At 39.8% G+C, this 18,829-nt stretch overlaps 2 protein-coding genes across 2 annotated transcripts in view; one reads left to right on the forward strand and one right to left on the reverse strand.

The window, feature by feature from the left end:
- cyfip1 (cytoplasmic FMR1 interacting protein 1) overlaps window positions 1–18,829 on the forward strand; it is a 34,121-nt gene that overhangs the window by 12,576 nt on the left and 2,716 nt on the right. Inside the window, exons 5-26 of the mRNA XM_005804426.3 lie at window positions 109–210; window positions 290–471; window positions 1,028–1,124; window positions 1,460–1,588; window positions 2,117–2,221; window positions 3,472–3,563; window positions 3,674–3,791; window positions 4,831–4,953; window positions 5,063–5,188; window positions 5,270–5,436; window positions 6,222–6,369; window positions 7,147–7,300; window positions 7,395–7,551; window positions 9,282–9,378; window positions 9,757–9,833; window positions 11,227–11,335; window positions 11,418–11,537; window positions 11,638–11,837; window positions 13,431–13,518; window positions 18,249–18,392; window positions 18,486–18,576; window positions 18,681–18,811. Coding sequence (XP_005804483.1) covers window positions 109–210; window positions 290–471; window positions 1,028–1,124; window positions 1,460–1,588; window positions 2,117–2,221; window positions 3,472–3,563; window positions 3,674–3,791; window positions 4,831–4,953; window positions 5,063–5,188; window positions 5,270–5,436; window positions 6,222–6,369; window positions 7,147–7,300; window positions 7,395–7,551; window positions 9,282–9,378; window positions 9,757–9,833; window positions 11,227–11,335; window positions 11,418–11,537; window positions 11,638–11,837; window positions 13,431–13,518; window positions 18,249–18,392; window positions 18,486–18,576; window positions 18,681–18,811 — 2,757 coding nt within the window. The remainder of the gene's footprint in view (window positions 1–108; window positions 211–289; window positions 472–1,027; window positions 1,125–1,459; window positions 1,589–2,116; window positions 2,222–3,471; window positions 3,564–3,673; window positions 3,792–4,830; window positions 4,954–5,062; window positions 5,189–5,269; window positions 5,437–6,221; window positions 6,370–7,146; window positions 7,301–7,394; window positions 7,552–9,281; window positions 9,379–9,756; window positions 9,834–11,226; window positions 11,336–11,417; window positions 11,538–11,637; window positions 11,838–13,430; window positions 13,519–18,248; window positions 18,393–18,485; window positions 18,577–18,680; window positions 18,812–18,829) is intronic.
- Window positions 13,525–17,373, reverse strand: fndc9 (fibronectin type III domain containing 9). Its single transcript, XM_023340229.1, has 2 exons — window positions 16,569–17,373; window positions 13,525–15,506 (listed from the first exon to the last, which is right to left on the reverse strand). Exon 2 carries the CDS (start codon window positions 15,432–15,434, stop codon window positions 14,829–14,831), a length of 606 nt encoding a protein of 201 aa, XP_023195997.1. The 5' UTR covers window positions 15,435–15,506; window positions 16,569–17,373; the 3' UTR covers window positions 13,525–14,828.

Here is an 18,829-nt window from a genome sequence, read left to right on the forward strand (position 1 = left end):
CAATACACAAACTATAATTTTTTTCAATATTGGTACCGATATTGGTATCAGATCGGTGTACCTCTAGTTCTAGCTATGTTTCTTTGACCTTCGCCTTTCTTTTTTCAGGTGAAATGTAACGAGCAGCCAAACAGAGTGGAGATCTATGAGAAGACTGTGGAGGTCCTCGAGCCAGAAGTCACCAAGCTGATGAACTTCATGTACTTCCAGGTACCATCCATGTACTTCCAGATTTTCAGCTGATCATCTACTACGTTCGACTTATTTGAGCCTCTCTGTTTTCATCCAGCGTTCTGCCATCGACCGTTTCTGTGGGGAGGTTCGTCGTCTTTGCCACACCGAACGCAGGAAGGACTTTGTCTCGGAGGCGTACCTGCTGACCCTGGGAAAGTTCATCAACATGTTCGCCGTGCTGGACGAGCTGAAGAACATGAAGTGCAGCGTCAAGAACGACCACTCTGCATACAAACGGTATTCAGAGGCTTTACAGGCTGCAGTGCAGCTGCTGTCCGGTGCCAACACTAGATGGCAGGATGTTTGTTCAGGATGTCCAGATTTAAACTGAGGGAAGACGTTGGCTGGTACCGATCTGGAAGAGGATAAAGGACAGTTTAATGTGATTTAAAAGAAAAACAATGAAATATTTAGTACATTAACTTAACATTTTTATTTTTTTAGTGTACATAATGAACAGAACATACATTTTAATAATATACAGTTATGTTTTATTCAGCTAGAACTTCCTTTAGTTTTCATCTGTTCCCATGCCGAGTTGACTACAAGCAGTTGTAGTTTTCTGTGTGCATGCATAGGCGCCTCAACAAGCAGGAAGTGAAGGAACGACTCCACCAGTTTCTCCGAAAGTCACACGGTCGCCTCCTGTTCAGATTGTGACCCTTTCAGATTGTTTAGTGGTTGTTAAAAACACTAAACTGCATTTTTTAATCTTTGCTTTTGCAGATTGTTTTTATTTTAAATACTGCTTAAAACCAAAAATGGTGTAAAAAGGATCTTTCTCTGTGTCTAGAGCTGCTCAGTTTCTCAGGAAGATGTCCGAACCCTCCTCCATTCAGGAGTCTCAGAATCTGTCCATGTTCCTGGCAAACCACAACAAAATCACCCAGGTTTGTCTTATTGTTCTGCACCAAATATTTGTTAAAGTGGTCATTTAGGACACACACTCATTATTTTTCTTGTCGCTTTTGGAAAAATAAATGCACAAATAAAATTTTAAGAAGCTTAAATGATGTTGCAGAACAGAGAATTCAAATAAAGAGAAAATAATCACAAGATTACATGAACTGTAACAGGAACTTATTTGTATTGGGCTTTATTACCATTATTACAATACGTTTCTTTAAAAATACTACATGGAATGACCAACAGTCGAGTTGATATTCATTTTCATGTGATGCATATTTGAAAAATATTGATTGCTTGTGGTCTGTCTGCCCATCAGTCGCTGCAGCAGCAGCTGGAAGTGATCAACGGTTATGAAGAGCTGCTGGCCGACATCGTCAACCTGTGTGTGGATTACTACGAGAATAAGTTGTATCTCACACCCAGTGAGAAACACATGCTGCTCAAGGTAAATGGAACGGAAATTATATGAATTAGAGCTGCAGGATATTGTGGAAAACATTTGGATAATATTGTGGATATTGTTCGAATTTTATGATTTGCAATAAATAACCAGATAATTTTTAAAAAGTAATCTTCCTTCTTTGAGTTTAGAGCAAATCTAGACCACAAATAGTGAATAATCTCTGCAGCTACTGGGAAAAATAAAAAGTCTTTTCATTTCAACATGAAGGTTTTATTGTTCTTCTCCAGGTGTCAAAAACATTTTGTGGCTTCTTATTTTACCTTCTAAACCATTTTAATGCTACGCTAAATAAGCTTTACCTCGTTTATTAGGAGCATAAGGAGCCCAAATGCTCCGTACTTAAATGTTTAGCTGCCATTTATTGCAGTTCTTTATGATATCCATTTTGCATATATTGATAATGCAACAACACTGCTTTGGCAATATATTTGCAGTCTTTAATACAAATGCAGAAGTGGATCATTGTTGACAGATATAGACATCCTCTTTGTAACTTTTTCACCTGTGCAGGTTATGGGTTTTGGCTTGTACCTTATGGATGGAAACAGCAGCAACATCTACAAGTTAGACGCCAAGAAGAGGATCAACCTCACCAAGATCGACAAGTTTTTCAAGGTAGAGAGACACATGAGCATTTTAATAAAATATTCTACGCTTCATCTTAATTTGATGGTCAGCCACACAGAGTTAGTCGGCATAAATCTGGCTCAACACTCATCGTAGCAATGTCTGTTCAGTTGGAAGCTAAAGTCTGAATGGATCAGCGCATTTCGCCCAACATGACTCTGACACATTATAGCAAGATTAGTTTGATTTCCTTTCCTACTGATATATATGTGCAAAGTTCTTGAGCTAGCCTTAAAGCAGTAGTTGATGGTCAGATAAAGTGGTGGGCGCTGCTATCTGAAATGTTATTTGCACTAACCCTAAGGCGCTAATCATAAACATTAATTTCACTAATGCTGGAGCTCTATGGTACTTAACGGAAGCTAATGCTAAACGTGAACTTCCAAATATATCTTCTCTTGAAAGGCTACAACCCGACATTATAATTCACATAATATAGTGCTACTAGGTATTGTTTTTATGTTAATATCTGGTTCCGTGACTGTCTGTGATTTATTTTATTCCAGTATGTTTCTCGTTTGATATAAAGGTATTGGGATTAAAACAAGAGAGAACTTGAGGAAAGGAAATGAAATTGTTGTACAAATGGTCTTCATGCACTTCAAAATAAGAGCATGAATATAAATGCTTAGCTATTTTAAGACTTCTTAACAGTCAATAAGCAAAACTGCAACACAGATAACATACTTCATTCAACTAAAAGTTTACAAAACAGCCATGCAAATTAGTTTAATTAGCATTTATCTGGAAAATTCATTTAGGGAAAGATAAGTGCTCTAAGGGTTTAATAGTTAACTAAAGCTCTAAGTGAAAAATTAGCTTCGCGCTTTGAAGCTTTGTTCATTTATCGCATTAGAGGAAGTGTCGGATATAAATAGTTCTACTATAGTAAATGACCATAAAAGGGCAGGAATGCAGATTAGCTCATTAGCAGTTATTTACTTAAGACTAAATATTCATTTGTAATTACGGAATATGTTCAGTCTGCTCTTTAACATCTGTTGAATGTTGCTGCTAATGTGTTGGGATGAAATTTGAGTGTAATAGAACTTATATCACATATAGCACATCTTAAGTTGCAGGTTGTCACTTCACAAGGAAACATCATGCTGACAAGATTATAATTTTATGGTCTAATTTAAACCAGGTTTTAAATTTCTGTTGAAACTGTTGAAAATCCATCTGGGATTATAAATGCAGCATTTACAGGAGACATATTTGTGTTTTGGGATTAACAGCAACTGCAGGTGGTGCCGCTGTTTGGCGACATGCAGATCGAATTGTCCCGGTACATCAAGACCAGCGCTCACTTTGAAGAGAACAAATCCAAGTGAGACTAAATCTGCATCAGAAACATGGAAACAATACAGTGCAGACCCACAATTACAATTTGTTGTACACATTTTCATTTTTTAAATTTTTTTTTCCTCCACCCTCCAGATGGACCTGCACCTCTATATCCAGCAGCCCGCAGTACAACATATGTGAGCAGATGATTCAGATCAGGGAGGATCACATGCGCTTCATCTCCGAGCTCGCTCGCTATAGCAACAGCGAGGTTCGTATGGGAGACGCAGGCCTGATGGTCATCCGCTCAAGTGATGCATCCCACCTTTGTACTTCAATACTGTGAGCCCAGTTAAAAAAGAAGTGAACCCTACGTCCACGCTCAGGCTGTTTTCAGTTGCAATATGATGTAAAAGTTGATCAGTTTGGTTACGTGGTCAAACTCGAGGCCCTGGGGCCAAATTCAGCCCACCATAGCTTCTTATGTGGCCCTCTAGACTCCAGAGAGATGCATAAGGAGAACCTTCAAGATAACAGTTGTTTGCTTAAATGTTATTTTATCAGTCAAATCAAAGCAGTTTTTATCTAAATACTACCACATTACATCAATCAGACCCTCCAGATTTTTGTGATTCACACAAAATCAACATATCTCTTCATTTTGCTGCGCTAATGGATAATTGTAAGGTTACTGCAAATTTTCCTCAAAATATATAAAATAAATTTGGTTAATCAATCTCTCTGGACATTTGTTCCAGATTTGTGGTGCAAAGAAGCTGAATCCTGCTAACGTTATGCGAACTCCCCACCTGTAGGTGCCAGTTATTTCTTATTTCTACTACTGACCTCAAGTTACAGTCCATGAACAATACGATGAGTAGCAAAAAGTCTCATCTATTGTCACACATAAGTGCAACTTTTCTTGCAACTATTTCTAAAGTAGTTCCAGAAAATCTGTTATATTAATTGCAAAAAAAATCCCCCAAAACAATCATGAATTTCCAGAGGGACTGATTAGCGTGAAAAGATGTCCAATATTATTTAATTGGATACTTCTTCAGATACTCATCAAATGCAGAATGTGTTTTATCAGCACTTTTTGCAACCGCCAGTCCTTTAAGCATATTCATAATCTTGAAATGGCCCAAAATAAATTTGACAGCCGTGATATAGGTGGAAAATTTGAATCTTCCTAGAAATTTTAATTTCCTGAAGGCTCACGAGTTAGTGTGATTCACATTGAAATATGAGGAAAGTCAGGATGTGGTGTGAGTTGATTTTGTTTTGTGTTTTTTTTTTCGTGATCGCAGGTTGTGACCGGATCGGGGCGTCAGGAGTCCCAGAAGACGGATGCGGAGTACAGGAAGCTGTTCGACCTGGCCCTGCAGGGCATGCAGCTGCTCTCCCAGTGGAGCGCTCACGTTATGGAAGTGGTACGAGAGAACAGGCTGTCTGCTCAAGACTTGGATCAGTTGTTCACAACACAACTGATGCACTTTGCCCCTTCCGACCATTTAAAGAAAGTCTCCATCTCTCTCACAGTACTCATGGAAACTGGTTCACCCGACGGACAAATACTCCAACAAGGAGTGTCCCGACAACGCCGAGGAGTACGAGAGGGCCACCCGCTACAACTACACCAGCGAGGAGAAGTTCGCCCTCGTAGAGGTCTGTCCCATCATCACTCTGAAAACATGATTTCAGACTACTGGCAGCCCGGTCGCTCATCACATGTTGCGCTGTTGGCAGGTGATGGCGATGATAAAGGGGCTGCAGGTGCTGATGGGACGCATGGAGAGCGTGTTTAACCACGCCATCCGTCACACCATCTACTCAGCTCTGCAGGACTTTGCTCAGATTACCCTGAGAGACCCGCTGAGGCAGGCCATCAAGAAGAAGAAGAATGTCATCCAGAGGTCAGACAAAGCGACGTCTGATTTCACATTGTGCTTAAAGTCTGATGATCAGAGGTGCAGAAAAAAAATTGATTCTACAGAGAATCGCAATTCCTAGTCCTAGGAATTCTGGATCAAGTCAAAACGCTCAAAGGTCGTTCAGCATTGAAGTTGTACGTCTTTGCTGCATATCGCATGCTGGCCACCATATAAATTTTGAATAATTCTTTTTTTTTTGAGAATATGCCTGGTGGCTAAGCAAACCCAATACTGGTAACACACGTTACAGTACTTTATGCACAAACCTGTTTTTGTTCAAATATAAACTGATTGTGGGCGTGCCGTGGTGGCGTAGTGGTTAGTGCAACCCATATTTGGAGGCCTTGAGTCCTCGACGCGGCCGTCGCGGGTTCGACTCCTGGACCCGACGATATTTGCCGCATGTCTTCCCCCCTCTCCTTCCCTGTTTCCTGTCAGCCTACTATCATATAAGGGACACTAGAGCCCACAAAAAAAAAAAAACTGATTGTATTTTTTATCACAGGAACATACGTATTTTAAATATCCAAAATAAAAATGCTAAATGAACCAAAAATAAAAACCTCATTCAAGCAAAACCAAAAAGAAATTGGATTATGAAGCCTCTGTAAACAAAATTGGCCATCAAAAAATATCAATCATCAGAAAGGAAATAATTGAACCCATTTAAATTCATCATTAACTGCTTATTGCAGCAGGATTATTGCTGTCAGTTTTTTTTTCTCTTATGCTCAGACTAATTAAAGTTTCTGACCTGTTTGCCGCAGCGTCCTTCAGGCCATCCGGAAAACGGTGTGTGACTGGGAGACGGGCCGGGAGCCGCACAACGACCCCGCCCTGCGAGGAGAGAAGGACCCAAAGGGGGGCTTCGACATTAAAGTCCCCCGGCGAGCCGTGGGTCCCTCCAGCACTCAGGTCTGTCTCCATTTCAACCTTTCTAGTTGTGGAACTGGTAAGAGCTTGACTAAAATAAACTTTAAGCAGATGAATCGGTGTCATTTACGCTAAATTTAAATGGTGCTATTTTATTGTTGGGCAGACATGATCCTTTATTATCATCCCAGCTATAATCCTTTCCCACACCTTGAAGGTGTCACCAGATCAGGCTCCGCAAGTTCACATTCATCAGGCTTATGAAGCTCATGGAGCCGGTGTGGCATCCAATTAGAGCGCAGGTTTGCACTGTTGCATCAAAACTGACTCTGGGCGAGACAGATGAGCCAAACTCTTTGGGTCTTAATAGCATGTTGTGTCCTGTAGTCTAGTGTTGTGTTTTTTTTTGTATTCAGTTGACTTCTATTGGAGCTTTTCTTTGTCCTGAATGAACCTTAGGACTTTAGAAATGGCTGTCGATTAAAATATGATCTGTGTTCAGGAGTCAGGAGTTTTGTTGCTGAGCAACATTTCGGGCAAATAGTTTCGTCCATTATGTTGCGTAAACCCCGCCGATTTATCAGCTTAGAGCTTTGCTCTTAGAACCAATCTACTGTCCAGATTGCTTCCAAGAACAGATTTCAACACTTGTGTTTTTAGTGTTTCTTAGATAAAAAGATAAAAATGTTACAGGTGAGAGGATGACCCAGAACAGAAGAGATGCAGTGAACTTCCAAACAAGCCAATTTTCTAAAAATCATTGTTGGTGCATTCAACTGCTCACTTCACTTTCCTTTTCTCTGTTCATAAACGCCGCAGCTCTACATGGTGAGGACGATGCTGGAGTCTCTCATTGCAGACAAAAGCGGCTCGAAGAAGACCCTGCGGAGCAGCCTCGAGGGCCCCACCATCCTGGACATTGAAAAATTTCACAAGGAGTCCTTCTTTTACACACATCTGCTGAACTTCAGTGGTGAGGAGTTTCATTCTGTAATCTCAGCCATTTGGATGAAAAAACAAACAGAAAAAAGCCCGGAGTTAAAACCCTTCTCCGTGTCTCCATGCAGAGACTCTGCAGCAGTGTTGCGACCTGTCCCAGCTCTGGTTCAGGGAGTTCTTCCTGGAGCTCACCATGGGCCGCCGGATCCAGTTCCCCATTGAGATGTCCATGCCGTGGATCCTCACCGACCACATCCTGGACACCAAGGAGGCTTCCATGATGGAGTAAGTCTTTGTGTGATAAAACATGTTCTGGAAGCTATTCATCCTTTCTTCTACTTCTTCAAACCCAGACAGTCGGCGTGTATCGTTTATCATTTATCATGATAAATTTATTTTTATAAGAATTTTGATTAAATTGCAATTAGCCATATTTAAAAATGCCCAAAACTGTCCGTACTGCTTGGATTGTGAGTTTTACTGTTTTCTTCACTGTTTGTTTAATGAGAGTAAAAATAAATTTGAAAATATGATTAAATGCAAATACTGCGTGCAGATTAGTGACACAAATCACACTTTTTTTATGTGACTGGTTTAAAATTAGTAATGTTTTTCAACAGTATTATTTGTGTTTGAGGGACTGTAATTGCTGTAACTGTCATACAGTTTTTAAAAAGAAGTAATAAATATTTTTTATCATCTCTTTTATCGTCATCACGATAATACCACAACATATCATGAACATCGCCCACCCTATCTGACAAACTGACACGTTTTCTGATTGGTTTTATCTACATGATACAATGACACCAGTAAAATAAAGGCTGTTTTACTCTGAGTGTTTACTAGACACAGTGCCTTTGCCTTTTTCATACCTCTTGAACCTTTTTACATGTGATGTTTCAACTACAAACTTTATTTTATCAAGATTTTATGTAATGATTAAAAAAATAAAGTGTGGCTTGTATTCATCCTCCAAGTTGGATAATAAGCATCTATGAACATCATATTTCAAGCTATCCCACTGATTCGCTGTTGAATTTAAGTCTGGACTTGAACTAGACTATTTTAACGCATTAGTATGCTGTCATCTGCACCATTCTTTTCCGTTTCTGACTTTATTTTGAGGGCTGTTGTCCTACTGGAAGACAAACCTCTGCCCTATTTGAAAGTCCTCTGAGGTTTTCTTCTAGCATTGTCCACAGCATAATGCTGCCAACACCATGTTTCATAGTGGGATGGTGCGTTTATTTTTCCGTAGGGTTTTTGCTTGTAGCTCAGAAAGTTAAATTCTGTCTCCAACACCTTCTTCCAGATGTTTGATGTGTCACAGACGGACCTATTAGTAAAATCTATTCACTAATAGGGCGACATAAAACTAAAACAAGTGGCTGGACTAGATTTTACTTGGGCTTAATTTAGTAAAAATTTTGGAGAGTTATAGCAGTGGAAGACTCTGAAGTCCATTTATCATGTTTATGCCATGTTTAAGCACTTTGTGTTGATCTGATACAATTTCAATTTAACACACTGACGTTTTTGGTTGCGACGTGGCTAAAAGTGTAAGAGCTCAGGGGCGTGAATACTTTCTCTGTGCACCACATGCTCACCTTTCTGACCAGATTCTCCAGCGTTGCTCTGCAAAGCTGGATGTTGTTTCTTCATGTTTTCAGGCCTGTTTTCATGTTGGCCACTGGATTACCTCGGTACGCTACAGATTTACATAAGCCATTAAGCACATTCTCTGGCACCAGCCAGAACTCTGTAATTCTTCAAACCGACGTCAGAATAAATCAACTTTATTCATTTGCTTGTGTCATGATGACATCATCTTTTTTTTTAAGCATTCACCTTGCAGGAGCAGTTTGGCAGAATGTGTTCATATTTTATCAGTCGATGGCAGAATTGGGACTCAATGATGTACAAATGTTACTGTATTGCATTCTGGAACTTTTTCAGGCACATTTGAAGTAAACCTTTATGAGTAACATAAAGTTTTCCTCAAATGTGTGCAGGTACGTGTTGTATCCCCTGGACTTGTACAACGACAGTGCACACTACGCTCTGACCAAATTCAAGAAGCAGTTCCTCTATGATGAAATAGAGGCTGAGGTAATGCACTGTAAATGTGTCCTGGATGATGTGATGGTCCTTTAGAAAAGCTTAATCTTTTATATTCGGTGTGGCAGAGCTTCATGACGAAATACGCTCCCCCCCTTTAATACTGTATATTGTTTGCAGTCATGTTGTGCACCATAAATCCATGATTCAGCTCTCTTCAATAATCTCTGTTGCATATCTCTGATATATATATAGAGCCATTGCATAACAGTTTATAAATGTTGAGGGTTTTTCCTTTTTCTTTTCTTGAATCAAATTGAAAAATCACGTAGGTCAAATTGCTGCGTAACCAGTTTAAAATTACTGCTTAATTACTGTTTAATTGTCTGTGTTTACGAGGCATTCTAACTCTTTATTTTGCTTTTTCAGGTCAACTTGTGTTTTGATCAGTTTGTCTACAAGCTGGCTGATCAGATATTCGCCTATTACAAGATACTAGCTGGAAGGTGAGTGCTTCTGTTTCCACTGTTTCTCTTTTCCAAATGAAAAGAAAGGTGTGTCTAAATCTCTGCGTGTTATGTGAGGTTGTAGTGGATTTTTGTTATGCAATGATTCATAATTTCAGGAAAAAAATGATTTTAGAGTGGGAGGTAATTGGCCACTTTAGCTGAAATTCTTTAGAAGAAGTTCAGTTCAGGTTTTCTTATTCTCATCATTGTCAATAATTTGGTTCTGCAATGATTCTTTTGAGATATCATTTTCCAGAGTGAATGGATTATACAACAAAAAGTAACTTGAATTGATTGTGAAAATAGGATTTTGATGCAAGTTTCAGGAACAAATATGCTTTTTGTCGCCATCAACAAGCCTCTGGTATAATTATGGCTTAACATTTTACTATGATTTTTTTATTTATTTATTTATTCTTTATTTTTTTATTTTCAGTAGATTTGCAGTGCATATTAATAATGACAATTTCTGTAAATATGCCTAGACAGTTGGTAAAAGTCATCCTAAAGGAGTACAAGTAAAACTACATAATTACACTAATAAATTAATATATCAGAATAAAGTTTTTTTTATATTGGTCCATTAATCAAAACAAATGCATGAATGGAAAGAAATTAATTTATTGTACGTTTGTAACGTCCAACTTTGTCCACATTTCCACAACTTCTCTGTTGATTTGAGTTCGAATGCGAATTTGAACATATAACGCCATCTTACATTATTATTTTATTCACTTTGTGCACCATCTGCAGCACAAAACAACCCCTCAGTATGACGCTGCCACTACCGAGTTGTGTCTAAGATTTAACTGTTGATTTGAAGACTCATTGAAGAGAGTCTGCTTTCTTTATTATTCAATCCACTTTGTGCAGTGGCTGAGACCACCATGTGTGAAACAGACCCTCAGCATGATACTGCCACCATAAAATTAGTCTTCTGACAAATTTATTTTCATCTGAAGGATCCAATGATTGAAGTTTGGACAACAGCCAGACGATGTCAAGTTCAGGATCTGAGAACTGTCTTCTACAATGTCAAAAAAAAAAAAAAAACCCATCACACATCAAGTTTTATTTCATTATTTACTTGAGGGTTTTTTTTAGGTATGATGTACAGAAGAAGCAAGATGGCGTTCTCCTTAAATTGGTTCATTTTTCTTTTTAACTTGTTAGTCGAAAATGTCTTTATACTTATGAAACACAAAGGTGCTTCAGTGTTTTTCTCCTATCTCATTTGTCGAGATAATAGATGAAGAACTTAGCTGTAAATTTAAAGAAATAAAAAAAAAACTTGTAAAGATTATTAAACAATCCAAAATATTTCGATACATCAGAATGAAATCTTTATAAGCGTTCATTCGAGTCTTTTCACTCCTTTTGAATCCTTCAGTCTTCTCCTCGATAAACGCTTGAGAGCCGACTGCAAGAACCAGGGTGCCAACATTCCCTGGCCCACTTCCAACCGATACGAGACCCTGCTGAAGCAGCGCCATGTCCAGGTGTGTCCCTTACCTGCTACTCCCTTCCCTCCTCTCCCCTTCAGCAGCCCTGCTTCCTTTACTAACAGAACCTCTCTCTCAGCTCCTGGGCCGCTCCATTGACCTGAACCGACTCATCACCCAGCGCGTCTCGGCGGCGCTCCACAAATCTCTGGAGCTCGCAATCAACCGCTTCGAGAGCGAGGACCTCACCTCCATAATGGCACGTCGACTCTTCAGTTTTTGGTTTTTATCTGGAAAGCAAACGGCTTCTTCTGCCGCCTTTTCTGTGCTCGCCAACTGTTTGCACTTCCTGTTTCCAGGAGCTCGAAGGTCTTCTGGAGGTCAATCGCATGACGCACAAGCTGCTCAGTCAGTTCTTGACCCTGGACAGCTTCGACGCCATGTTCCGCGAGGCCAACCACAACGTGTCGGCTCCGTACGGCAGGATAACACTGCACGTTTTCTGGGAGCTCAATTACGACTTTCTGCCCAACTACTGCTACAACGGTTCCACCAACAGGTGGGTCGGCTGCAGTAGAGAGGCCGCCATGTTGAGTTCAGCTGCGGTTAAATTCTCAGGGATTGTATTCAAATTACTTTTCATTTACTTAGAAATGATGACCAGCAATACATAAACACTGTAAAAACAGAAAATCAGGCCTCCATGTTGTAGTTTTACTCAGTGAGAATGCATTTACACAAAACAAAATGAGAATCGGATGCATTTAAGAGTCCGTTTTAGCAGCAAATTCCCTGTTTTGTGTTTATTTTCAGTTTAAACAACAGAAGGATCAGTGAAAGGTCAGAAGGATCAGCTTGGTTTTAAACAAATAAATGCAAATGGCCAACTCAGCACAAGCAGAGCACGATGCCAGCTGCACTGAGTTTGCAGCTGCCACAATTGTTCTGCTCATATTTGTCAGATTGACTCAAATAAATAAATGACACCTGTTTGTGTCTTTTTTATATTGTCCTAAATTTTGATTTTCCCTTTCTTCCTATTGAGTTTCATTTTTTTCTGGCTGTATTTTAGTTGCACTTAAAGATTTGTGGTCCATCAACAAAAACAGAACAAACTAGAATGCAGTTTTAAAGACTGAATAAAAGGTGTTGATTTAAAAGAAAGAAAAACTTTAATCAACATTAATGTAGTACATAATGTGGTACACAGACAATACAACAATGCTCATTTCCTTTGCAATAAATTTCAATAAACCGCATAACAGAACAAAACAAGCTATTATTGATGACTGAGACTGCTGCTGTTGAATCAGCAGTCGGATAAATACGTTTTAAATTTTCCTTTATGAGCCAGTTTTTTATGTTTTTACTTTAAACTTTACATTTTTAACTCTTACCGCAACTCTGGCATGTTTACTGATTAGAAAAGAATCATATTTTTAAATGTCCGTCTAGTCAGCCACTGGTCAGAGCAAATCAAGGCGAAACCTGGCCAGCTCACATTTCCAGACTCATCAGTATCGTGTGTTTTCCAGCCACATGGTGCCACTTTATAGCACAATCAATGTTACCTTCAGTTGTTATGAAAACGCTGCATTTAACACATTGAAATTGGTCCTCCATCTCTTTAAGAAACTACTCCCTGAAAGTCATCAGAACATCATTCCTCTATTAATCCTTTAACAGCATTTCACTGATGCACGGTTCCATCAGGTGTTTGCTAATTGCTGCTGGCTAGTCTGAAGGAACTGGTATGTTTTTGATGAGGGAATAGCACTACAACATGACTTAAAGCTCAAACAAGTACATTTTCCATAACACTGACTCTTTAATGACCATCATCTGTTTGTCCAGGTATTTATTAGCTTGGTTTGCATTTATTGAAATTACGTCTCTTCATTGTGCTTCGTTAGGTGCCGCATTAATGGACACGGTATTTTCTCTACAGTTACATAAAATCTGCACTCCTGAAAGCTCTGAAAGTTTCAACAACAGCTTGTGCGTAAAGAGATGGGATTGTGGCTGATGGGTTGTACAGTTGCTGCTGATGACTGTGTGTGTTCATTGTTTACTTTTTATCTCTGTGTAATGTACCCAGCTGTTTAGGTTGCGCTGTGACGCGTGTTTGAATAATCTCCTTCTGTGCGTCCAGGTTTGTGCGCACCATCCTGCCCTTCTCTCAAGAGTTCCAGAGGGATAAGCCCCCCAACGCTCAGCCCCATTATCTGTACGGGTCAAAGGTCAGTACATTCCTCTGTTATCACCACTCCCAGAGAACGACTCGCTTTATTTCTTTGGATTCCATAAGCAACAGATTTTTTTTTTTTTTTGTCTGTCGTGACCTGACCAGCTGTGCGTAAAGACATGTTAAAGCTAAATGTTTACTGCATGATAATAAAATGAAGGGCTGAGCCAGATGGCTTAAAAATACAACCTCAGAAATTTTTCAAACCACATCTGATTTCTGATTTTAATCTTTCTTTTTCTCTTTGCTTTCTTTTCTAAAAAATAAATTGCAAATGATGGAAAATATTGTCAGTAAGTGTCTTTAACTTCAGTCATTCTTTCTGCGAGTTGTACAGCACAGTATTAGGGTCAGGCTGCAAGAATTTCTGTTTAATTACAAGAATTTAGTTATAAAATTAACAGAATAAAGACACAATTTTACCAGAAAAATTTCTTAAAATTATAAGAAAATACTTTTTTTTATTAATCCAAGAAAAAGAAAAACTTGGACAAATAATTTACTTTTTTTGTCTTGGAGTTTTCCTAATATTACAACTTCATTCTGGTAATAACTTTATTCTTGTATTATTCTGACTTTATTGTTATATGACTTTATTCTCTTATTACTACGACTGTATTCTTGTAGCATTTACTTTATTTTTGTAAAAAAAAAAAAAATCTTTGCCCGACTCTTATCTTTGGCTGTGCAGTTGACCTGAATTCAAAGTACAGATAAATAAAAGCTGTAAAACATGTTTGTCAAACAAGATGACGTCACTGAACTGTGAAAATCTAAGAAGTGCATTCGTAGAAAAAAAATCCAGATTTTCCATATATGACATTTGCAAAAAGTAAATATTTGATTGCTCAATTAAATATATTTATTGCCCAGCCCTAATGAAATTCCTACAGAATATAAAGGAAAGGAAACTTTATTCAAGGAAACGTTGTGCCGGGTTTCATGTCTCTTACGTCGTGTGCAGAATGTTTAGGGAAAAACTCCTCTCTGCAAAAAAAAATCTAGAGTCCAAGTTAAAATCTAGAAGGTTAAAGCTGAAAAAACCCTTTATGAGTTTAATATTTGTAGTAGAATGACCATCTTCACCGTATCAGCTTGTATGTTTAAATTAACTCACTTAAAATGGTTCAAAGAGTCTTGTTATGAGTGGTTGCTATGACGATATCCCTGTAAGCACAAATAGGATTTTCATTGAGCGGGGTAAAACGTTTGGCGATAATTCGGCCGGGGTCGGTGGGGAGCGCGGAACAATACTGTGGTGACCTCAATCCGCTCGATTAATGCCGGCTCTCTGTCAGCGCCGGCTCAGCCCTCATGCTCCGGGGTAATTACATGGCCGCCTGGCTGCGCCAGCATCAGCGACGTCTGCATGGCCGCGGCCCGCTTGATGCTCTCCTCGCTGCTGCTCCTCCTGGCCTGGAACAGGTGTCCCGAGCTGGACATGTCCTGGCGGGCGGAGGCCGTCACCACGGGGCGGCTCTCGGCGGCGCGGCCCGGCAGGGAGCACATGTTGTGGAGGCAGCCCCACAGCAGGACGCCGGCGATGACCAGCAGCAGCAGGCAGCAGGTCAGCCACACGCCCACCGCCACCTCCCAGCCCGCCCGGTCGTGGCCCTCGCTGCTCTCGCTTGGCGTGCTGAACACCTGGCACTGCTCCCGGACGGGGTCGGCGGCCTGGCACGTCACGCACAGGAAGTAGGCGGTTTGGGGCAGCAGGTTGCCCAGGTAGGTGGCAGTCTGGCTGACGGGGATGCGCTCCTCGTGCTTGAAGCTCTTGCGCTTGTAGCCCATGATGAGGCTGTTCCAGTTGGGGTCGTACATGACGCTGTAGAAGGTGTCCAGGCAGGCGGGGGAGGCGGGCCACGTCACCCTGGCCGAGGTGGACGAGATGTTGTAGACAGTGACCACCATGACGACCGAAGAAGAGCTTCCTGTTTGGTTTCGCTTTATTTTCCAGCCACAGGCTCACAGCATTAAGTCAAGCTGTAAAAGAGGCGACGGAAGTACAGAGTAAGAAATGCTAAACGCTCATTAAACACAACTAAAAAAAACTCCTAAAGAAACTCTGATGGTGGTTGATGCATCCCATCCCATTCCCACTGAATGCAACTTATATACAGCTTGTATGTCTATGATCTAAAACTGCATCTTAAAGTGGAGGCATGAAACCACATCTAGGCCATTTTTACATTATGCTGCCTCCATTAAAGCTTACTTGGTTTTTGGTGTAGTTTTTGGATTTAAAAAATCACCACGGTAACTCAATGCCACCAGACGTAAATGGCGCAAATCTCTCATCCGACCCACTCATTTTAATGTATATTTCAACCAAATTTCATCTGTTGCTAAAACGGGCTTCAATTATTGAACCTAATGAAGGCTCATTTATTCTTTCTATCTTTAAATAACCGTTTAAAAAAATAAAATAAGAGTGCAAAAAACCTATCGGAGCGACTGAGTTCTGTATGATGGATTATCTGTGAACCGCTGGGAGGCAGATGAAGATGTGTGCAGATGTTCACTAAATTACATAATACAGGATTGTTAGTGCAGAGGCTTATCTTTACTGTGTCACCTGTTATGTGAAAGGAAAGGTGATGATCTGTCAGCCGAAACCATCGTTAGAAAAAAAAAATCGTGCTTTGGGTTTTAGTAGATTTAAGTAATTTAAAGTTTAAATGTTCTGTATTTCCATTTTTTTAATGCAACAACTAGAGTAAATAAATGATTACACTGATTTTACTTCTTTATCAACTTTTGGCTTCATATTTAGATTTTCCTCTATTTCTCCTCTTTCATTAATCTCTAACCCTAGCTATGTGTTTTTAGTCATTTATTAATTCGAACTTGTAAGTTTAAAGGCAGCCATGTTTAAAACATTCAAGTTGGTCAATCAAAAACATGCACTCACATGTAACTTTCCTTCTCGATCAGATGAACATTTATCGACTTTCTGTTGCGTGTGCTGGCACAAGATATGATCTCCACAGCACCGAAGTTATTTTGAGACATTCACAGCATAACGTGGATAAAATTCAGGCCTACCATGGAAACACTCCGCTGTGTGACGATCCTCCCAGTGTGTTGAGCGTCGCTGCTGGTGTTCGCTCGCCTCTTCCATTATAACCAGACGGAGATGCTCGATGCAGAGTCCTGCTCTGAGGGACTGAATCACAGATCAGCGCGTCTTTATCTCAGATTCTGCAACACTAGAGGGAGTGTTAGCGGATTAGAGCAAAGGGAGCAGGAGAGGGAGCTAAAATCTCCTGTTTGGGATGAAAAAAGTACATTTTCTCCCATCTGTGAGTCAGTCATAGGTCATACTCTCTACAGGGATTGTTTTCCGTTTCCTTTTTGTTTTTTACTTGCTAGCTCCTCTGTCGACATTGTGGCGATGCAGATCTTTCATTTCCTGTTGACCAGGAATGTGGTGCGTGTCGTATCTGGAATATTAAGTGGTGAGATGAAATGCTCTGCAGCCACTTCATCCATCTGTCCAGCTGTTTCTTCCCACAGCGCAACGACCACACTGTCATGGAGCCTGGTGTTCACATTTGTAGTTTTTAAAACGCTGGTTTAAATGTTTGATGAAGTTGATTAAATTAAAATCTGTTTCTTTGCCTTGTTGCGATCTGTCGACCTCGAGCACGCTTTTATTTTTAGCCTCAGAAGTCAGAAGTTGTTTCAGTTGCAAGTCAGAAACCCTGAAGTAGTGATGATTATCAGATAATTTAATGAAGAGCTGTTGCATTTGGCTTTATTAGTTAAAGACGCTGAACATTTGATCTTTGTTTTGGTATTTGCTCCATTTTTAAAATTTTTTAATTTTGTTTTGTAGGGGTTTTTTTTTTAACCGAACTGTTTTATTATATTACTTATTTTGTCTTCTTTCAGATTCTTCCAGGAAATCAGATTATTTTTAATTTTATTTTGATCTGTTGTTTTTTTTACAGTATGAATTTTTCATTTTGTGACCAAGTAAACTTTATTTAAGCACATTTCACTTGTAAAACCATGACGTATAAATGCTTCTTGCATAAAATTGGTTTTGTGAGTATTTTTGAGATTTTTATGACAAAGATTTTGAATTATTTAAAAAAAAATTTAGGTTAGAATTGCAAGTATTGTTTAAATTACTTCTTCTTCTTTTTTTTTTTTTTTTTTTTTAGACATTTGCTGTTAGGACATGAAAAAAAACTGTATTGTTTCTTAATCGAAAATGGCATCTGGAAATATTTTTATACAAGTTTATGGACTATGAAGGATTTTTCACAGTTTTGATCACTAAACCTGACCTTTGAACTTTGGGGGGGAGGATACGAGGACCTGGCAGCCTTAAATAACTAAAAATAGTTTAGTTTTAGATTTTCTTTTTTTATGACTTCCATTGTTTTTAGCTTATTTCGGTTGGTTCTATTTATCTTTGAACCTTTTAAATTCAGTTTACTGTAAACAGATGTAGAAGACACTCCAACTCTTGTAAGTCAGTTTGTCTGTGGGGTTATGAGTATTTTTACACACTGACATTTAGAGCATTTTGACACATAAACTGGAGAGCTTATGAAATACTTTCCAACTTGCATTTGAAAAAGACCTTCAAAACAGACCAGATGTGGCTGAGTTTGAAATAATTTGCACGACAAATGACTTTTACATTAAAATAATAATAAAAAAAGAAGGTTTTTCCTAATCATCACCTGCCTTTTTGTGTTTGTGTGTGGGCAGACCCTGAACCTGGCTTACAGCAGCACATTCACCACCTATAGGAACTTTCTGGGCCCGCCGCACATTAAGGTCATGTGCAGACTGCTGGGCTACCAGGGCATCGCCGTGGTGATGGAGGAGCTGCTTAAGGTCGTCAAAAGTCTGGTGAGTGTAATCTAGAAGACCACGGATGGAGCTTCTGTCACTTGTCATTTCTCCATCATCATCATCGTTGTCGTCCTCTGCTCCGTCATTCAGCTCCAGGGAACCATCCTGCAGTACGTGAAGACGCTGATGGAGGTCATGCCCAAGATTTGCAGACTTCCACGCCACGAGTACGGCTCCCCTGGTAGGTGGCAGCGCACTGAATGTTAGACGAGAGCATCATATCTCAATTCAGCATATAACCCAAATACGATTATTAAGCACACATGCCTTGTGTTTTTGCTCCAGGCATCCTGGAGTTCTTCCACCACCAGCTGAAGGACATTGTGGAGTATGCCGAGCTCAAGACGGTGTGCTTCCAGAACCTGAGAGAGGTGGGCAACGCCCTCCTGTTCTGCCTGCTGAGTGAGCAGAGTCTGGTACGGATCGGCCCGCTT

This window comes from Xiphophorus maculatus, chromosome 9 (genome assembly GCF_002775205.1).
Source record: "Xiphophorus maculatus strain JP 163 A chromosome 9, X_maculatus-5.0-male, whole genome shotgun sequence".
In the NCBI taxonomy this organism is placed as follows: domain Eukaryota; kingdom Metazoa; phylum Chordata; class Actinopteri; order Cyprinodontiformes; family Poeciliidae; genus Xiphophorus; species Xiphophorus maculatus.